Below are 7,400 nucleotides of genomic sequence, written 5' to 3'. Positions count from 1 at the left end.
TGAATTTGCATGTACAATACATTTGACTCCCAGTGTGTGCGGGAGCCAGAGTACGGCCCCAGCCTCCCCGAGAACCCATCCCACAAACAGTAGGTGTGGTGCCCAGGGAACCAGGGGCCACCGCCCCCACGCAGCCAAGCCGGACAGCGACAGGAACCCCAGAGCCTGGCCCACCGTGCCGCCCACAAGGGCCAGCAGCAGGCCGCAGACAGACGCACCCGGCAGAGGACAAGGCACGAGAAAAGCAGGGGGCAGCCAGACCCCAAGCCAGCGAGAGACCACACCCCACACGGACAGAAAGGCGGGATGCCCCGCCCGAGGGGCCCGGAGACCCCCCGCAACCGGACGGGAAGACCGCCCCCGCCCCACCGGCAACAGAGCCCCCACGAGCCCCCCCCCGGAGAGCGCGGCGAGGCCAGCCCACGGCCACCCCACCCAAGCCGGCCGCCACAGGACCACCCAGCACGGGGCCACAGGAACCACCCACCCCACCCGCAGGGACCCCAACGATGGAGATGGAACAACCAGCAACCGCCCCGCCGAGTCCCCCCCCTGAGGTAGGGGATTAAATAAATAAAATAAATAAATACATAATAATAATAATAATAATAATATTAATAAAATATATTTAAAAAAAAATAAGAATAAATAAATAATTAAATCTATTTATAAAAAAAAAAAAAAAAAAAAAAAAAAGAATTAAAAGATCACAGACATGCTGACACACAAGCCCTTTAGAAGCATTAAAGATAAGCTGACTCAATTTAAGATATTGAATAGATTGTATTTGACATCTTCTCAGCTGTTTAAAATTAGTGTGGTAGATAGCAAGTTATGTATGAAGTGAGGCAACTCTTGTTCATTTATTGTGGGAATGTCAGAGAATAAAAGAGTTATGGTTGAAAACAACAAAAGAAGCAATCACAGTCCTTAATATAAACATCCCAATGACACTGCAAACTTGTATTCTTGGGGATCTCCATCAATTTAGTAACGTGTCATCAAAGAGTAAAAATGCTTTTCTTTCAATATGCATCATAACAAAAAGGGTAATATTTAAAAAATGGATCGATGTTGATAGTCCAACTCATACTGACTGGTGCACACAAGCTATGGAGATGTCAGTAGAACAAACTGCATTTAGTTTAGATAATGAGTCATATATTGGAATATGGGATCCATTATTTCAATTTGTTTCAACTACTAAATGAACCAAAATATGACTTATTATATCATTGTGGAAAATATTGGACACAGTGTGTTGTCAAGTTTATGAGATGTGATGCAAGTGTAAGCCACTGTCACACTATTGTTCTTTTCTCATTTTATTATTTTTGATTCATGTTTTTAATATCAATGAGGGATTTTTAATCACTATGTTGAAATTATTAGTATTGCTGTTGTCGATGTTCATTTTTGTTTCACTACATTTGGATTGTTCCGTGTCATGTTTGTGTCCTCAATTGCTGTTTATTGTTGTTCTTAGTGTTGCTGGGGCGGGTTTGCTTTTGGAATTGGATTGCATTGTTGTGTATTGTTTTGTTGATTAATAAATTCATTTAAAAAAAATCAAATGTTAACAATCAAAGGTAGATACTTTTTCTTATGCTTTCTGATCTCTCTGTGTGTCCACTACTTGCTGTACATATCCTACCAAGTCACACCTACACTGTTTCAATGTCCATTTCTCTGATGATACAATTGTTGATGACTGAAGTGTTGATATCAATCAAACCTAACCCCCCCATCCCAGAATGTAAATAATTCAATATATATACTCTGATGATTATCTTGTGTGATGAATGTATTATGATGATAGTATATATCTGTATCATGAATTGATTTAAGTGGACCCGGACTTAAACAAGTGGAAAAACTTATTGGGGTGTTACCATTTAGTGGTCAATTGTACGGAATATGTACTTCACTGTGCAAACAAATCTAATTTCATTGACAACTTGGTCTGTTGAAGATAAGGCCCTTTTTAAAAAAATAAAATAAAATAAGATAAATAAATAAAAAACATTTTCTTGGATAAAAAAGAAAGTAAAACAATATAAAAATAATTACATAAAAAATAGTAATTAATGAAAATGTTAGTGGACCAGCAGCCTATACAATCATGTGTGCTTCAGGGACTGTGTCCCTTGCAGATGTGTTGTCTATGTTGTGTTCAGGGACTGTGTCCCTTGCAGATGTGTTGTCTATGTTGTGTTCAGGGACTGTGTCCCTTGCAGATGTGTTGTCTATGTTGTGTTCAGGGACTGTGTCCCTTGCAGATGTGTTGTCTATGTTGTGTTCAGGGACTGTGTCCCTTGCAGATGTGTTGTCTATGTTGTGTTCAGGGACTGTGTCCCTTGCAGATGTGTTGTCTATGTTGTGTTCAGGGACTGTGTCCCTTGCAGATGTGTTGTCTATGTTGTGGGAACCAGAATATTGGTAGCAGAAACAAATAACCCCTTTTGTGTGAGTGGGTGTGGATGAGTGTGCATGGGGGAGGTTGTTTGGGTTGATGCACTGATTGAAAGTGTATCTTGTGTTTTTTCTATGTAGATTTAATTTAAAAAAAAAAAAAAAAAAAAAAATTTTTTTTTTTTTAGAACAGGCCCGCGGGCGACTCATCTGGTCCTTACGGGCGACCTGGTGCCCGCGGGCACCGCGTTGGTGACCCCTGCAGTATATATATATATATATATATATATATATATATATATATATATATATATATATATATATATATATATATATATATATATGTATATAAATACACAGTATATATATATATATATATGTATATATATACACATATATATATATGTATATATATATATATATATATATATATATATGTGTATATATATATATATATATATATATATATATATATATATATATATATATATATATATATATATACATTTGTTGTGCAAACACAATTTAAATCAGTACTTGTTAAACAGTAGCAGTTAAATAGCATATTTTGAAAATCAACTCAAAAAATGTCAATAGAAACATTCAAGTTTTTTGCCACTGCCAGGGTATTTTAGTTATCCTGTTTGTTATGGAAAATAAATATAATCTACATACAAATCCCTGAGCCACAATCATAACATCCGAACAGGCAATTTCTGAGGTAACAGCAGAAACATTTTCCTCTAATTTTCCTTTCCATAATGCCTCTCCTCTGTTTTCATTATATGTGAATGCAGCACCCACCTTTCATCAATATAATGCACTGTAACTCCGAGGTAATTATGCTTACCGATTGATGTCCAGTAGTCCCCACTGAGAGCAACTACAGCTGCACGTTGTAAACTTGTCACTTTTACAGTCCTCTCCTTTTCATACAAGTCGTGTATTCTTGGTGCGTCTTGATGGCGGCTCACACGTGCTGTCACTTGTTGCGATGGCGGGCGTCTTCCACAACACTAATGGGCCTACAGTCTGTAACTATCCACTTCGCTATGGCATTTGTTAGCTTCTCTTGCTCTGGTTTATCTATATTTCTCCCGCACGCTGCATTTAACGTAGTCTGCCGAAGCCTGGCTCCACTTTCTGCTTTGTTGGATGGTTTGCTCGCATCAACAGTGTGCTTCGCGTTAAGGTGATATTTTAGACTGGAAGTACTCCTGTGATAAGAACATTCAGCTTGGCAGTGGCTACAAACCACTTTGCTTCTGTCAATTCCGCCGCCTAGAAGTAATTTATAATGAAAATGACCCTGTAAAAGTTCTGTTGAGTTACCCTTCTTCTCCATGCTTGTTTTGTTTTCTTCCGCGTTCTCCTTCCTTTTCCGCAGGAGCCAGCAATAGGCGTTAACAAAATAAAAGCATGTAAAAAAACATTCAATAACGTGCGATAAAATATTTGTCGGCGTTAATAGATTGATGGGTTAACTCAAAATTAACGCATTAATTTGCCCACCCCTAATATATATATAATCTGGCAGCACGGTGGAACAGGGGTTAGTGCATGTGCCTCACAATACGAAGGTCCTGAGTTCAATCCCAAGCTCGGGATCTTTGTGTGGAGTTTGCATGTTCTCCCCGTGACTGCGTGGGTTCCCTCCGGGTACTCCGGCTTCCTCCCACTTCCAAAGACATGCACCTGGGGATAGGCCCCTCCCACCTCCAAAGACATGCACCTGGGGATAGGCCCCTCCCACCTCCAAAGACATGCACCTGGGGATAGGCCCCTCCCACTTCCAAAGACATGCACCTGGGGATAGGCCCCTCCCACCTCCAAAGACATGCACCTGGGGATAGGTTGATTGGCAACACTAAATGGTCCCTAGTGTGTGACTGTGAGTGTGAATGTTGTCCGTCTAATAATTACTGTGGATGTGGGAGGAAGCCACGCAGTCACGAGGAGAACATGCAAACGCCACACAGAAAGACCCTGAGACCAGGAATCAAACCCAGGATCTTCTTATTGTGATGCACCAACACTGACCACTGGTTCCACCGTGCTGCCTTGCATATTACTATTCTACTGTAAATGACATGTCCGTAGCCAAGTTTAATGGCGCGGCACCGCTGCTGCCCACTGCTCCCCTCACCTCCCAGGGGGTGAACAAGGGGATGGGTCAAATGCAGAGGATGAATGTCACCACACCTGGTGTGTGTGTGTGTGTGACAATCATTGGTACTTTAACTTTAATGAGGCAGCTGTTATTCACCTTTTAAGACTTCAGGTGGAACAAAGTTCAACATGAATGAAACAAGTAGTTTATATATTTTTTATTTAAATAATACCTGATGAATAACATTAGAATTTTTTTTTTGTGGCATCGATATTGATTAAAATTTAGACATTTTGTCTTGTGCGCAACTTTTAAAGCCAGCATTTCAGCAACTGTACATTCATTTATTTGCAAACAAAAAGAAAATTGTCACTGCAAATAATGAAAGTTTTATGGGCGAGTACCTTCATTCAAATAAATGAATGCACAGCTTTACTAGAAGGTAAGATGTTGGCATTGTTGATCATCTTCATGCATGTTGAGACCACAAGAAGCGATCACAGCGCTCAAGCAAAGTCTGAATGGTCGCTCTGTGAAACAACATACGAGTGACATGAATATCTGATTATCTTTTTGCATCAAACCTTATCATATTAGCTTGACTCACCGCTGCCTTTTCTCAGCAACCTTGAGCAGCTCACACACCAGTTGCGAGTGAGAAGAAAGTACCAAGTGAAGTCCACACTCCTCCAGGACGGCCATGGCTCTCTGCGGTCCGACTGTGCCGGCCAGACGCAGGGTCAGGTTCTCCAGGCTGACCTTTCTGGCCGAGTCGGCTGAACCGTTGGATAAAGTGCCTCCGTTGACATTGGCGAGTTGTTGTGCTGCACGGCTGCTGTCCTGAGCCAACTGAATAAGGAGCCTCCACTCGTCCAAGTTCTGAGGTGTCACACCTGGACACGAAGATACAATTATGGTGAGGACATGATTGATGTATTTACCTAGTTGCTTCCGGGTGAACTTGTGTATTAAAACTCCATTTTGGGGAGGTTGCCTACAGTACTAATAACATTGACATATACACACACACACACACACACACACACAATATCCCTGGCCTGCCTTTCATGGCAGAGCACATGGGTTCCATTTCCATACAGATGTGTGTCAGGAGGGACATCTGGTGTAAAACACTATTTCCAAACCTTTATTCCTACTGACTCACTGATAGGGAAATTAACACATTTTCTCACATAGTGGCCTTCGTTGTTTTGAGCTATGAGCTGTCTCCTGGCTAGTTTTTGATTAAGATTGAAGTACCAATAGATTGTCACACACACACTAGATGTGGTGAAATTTGTCCTCTGCATTTGACCCATCCCCTTGGGGAGCAGTGGGCAGCAGCGGCGCCGCGCCCGGGAATCATTTTGGTGATTTAACCCCCAACTCCAACCCTTGATGCTGAGTGCCAAGCAGGGAGGTAATGGCTCCCATTTTTATAGTCTTTGGCATGACTCGGCTGGGATTTGAACTCCATGCTCCAAAAGCTACAATGACATGACTTTGATTTTCCAACCATTTGAAGGAAGAGTCGGTGTGAAAGAAGTGCTGAGAAGAAGAAGCTAGTGATATTCATTGAAGTAAAACAATTAATAAAAATGTAATATAAGAAAAAACACAAATACAAATAGACGGAATAGAAATTGAAAGAGTAAATGAAACCAAATTTCTAGGTATAAGGATTGATGATAAATTGAACTGGAAATCATAAAGTAGCAAGAAACACGTCAATAATGAATAAAGCAAAACATTTTCTAGAGCAGGGGTGTCAAACTCAAATACAGAGTGGGCCAAAATTTAAAAGTGAACAAAGCCGCGGGCCAATGTTGAAAAAAGTAACCTTTTAATAGGGACCAACAAGTTTTGCATTGAATATTGAACAAGCAAGGCTTATATAACTTTATAGTGACATGCAAAATCCAGTTTCAAATAATAATAATAATTAAAAAATATCATTGGCATATCAAATACAATTTAAATAAAAGTTGAATGCCTCTTTTCTATTTGCACCTTTTGAGGTAAATATCAACATTAACTTTTTCCACAGGCTAATACATTTGAAAATAAAATAATGAATAAAGCAACCATTCAGGACTTTAAACTGCTCAGTTTGCAACACACTGATCTAATGTGATGTGCCCAAGCCAGATACCTGCCATCTTTTCTTGGATGCTAGTTCATTCATGTCGGGGCTCAGGCTTTGAGCTGAGGCAACCTTCATTATCGAACGAAGTTGTTCATCAGTCATTATATCTCGTAGTCCACCCGGACCACAGTCTTGGGGGCGTGCCTTAAAGGCACTGCCTTTAACGTCCTCTACGAGATGTCGTCACGTCCGCTTTTCATCCATTCTAACAACAAGCCGGCCCAATCACAAGATATGTGCGGCTTCTGTACGCACACACAAGTCAACCCTCAGTGTGACCTGTATCGCTGTTGATCAAGTATGCGTTGCATTCACTTGTGTGTGCGTGCAAAAGCCGCACATATTATGTGACTGGGCCAGCACTTGTTGGACTGGATGAAAAGCGGACGTGACGATTTTCGGGAGGGGCACTGAAATTTGGGAGTCTCCCGGGAGGGTTGGCAAGTATGAGAATTAGCGGTGAATGCAGTGTTACCGTGACACAGCCGCTGTATATAATCGGCGGGCCAGCTCTAGTGTTCATTTCATATCGCCTAAAGGGCCAAGTGAAATTACACGGCGGGCCAGAGTTTGACACCCATGTTCTAGATTAAAAATCACTCCACATTCTCTACTGCTCACTAGTGTTACCATATCTGAGTTATTGTGTAGAAATATGGGGAAATAATTACAAAAGTACACTTCATTCTTTAACCTTGTAACAAAAAAGATCAGTTAGAATAATACATAATG

At 41.0% G+C, this 7,400-nt stretch overlaps 1 protein-coding gene across 4 annotated transcripts in view; it reads right to left on the bottom strand.

The window, feature by feature from the left end:
- Positions 1 to 4,852: 4,852 nt before the first annotated feature.
- hps5 (HPS5 biogenesis of lysosomal organelles complex 2 subunit 2) overlaps positions 4,853 to 7,400 on the bottom strand; it is a 47,528-nt gene continuing 44,980 nt past the window's right edge. For all 4 annotated transcript variants that reach the window (XM_062035940.1, XM_062035941.1, XM_062035939.1 and 1 more), the window contains 2 exons: positions 5,130 to 5,415; positions 4,853 to 5,052 (listed from right to left, as the gene is read on the bottom strand). In XM_062035940.1, coding sequence (XP_061891924.1) covers positions 4,992 to 5,052; positions 5,130 to 5,415 — 347 coding nt within the window. In that variant the 3' untranslated portion in view covers positions 4,853 to 4,991. The remainder of the gene's footprint in view (positions 5,053 to 5,129; positions 5,416 to 7,400) is intronic.

Source organism: Entelurus aequoreus, linkage group LG24 (assembly GCF_033978785.1).
Source record: "Entelurus aequoreus isolate RoL-2023_Sb linkage group LG24, RoL_Eaeq_v1.1, whole genome shotgun sequence".
In the NCBI taxonomy this organism is placed as follows: domain Eukaryota; kingdom Metazoa; phylum Chordata; class Actinopteri; order Syngnathiformes; family Syngnathidae; genus Entelurus; species Entelurus aequoreus.
This window is presented reverse-complemented; position numbering and strand designations above follow the sequence as displayed.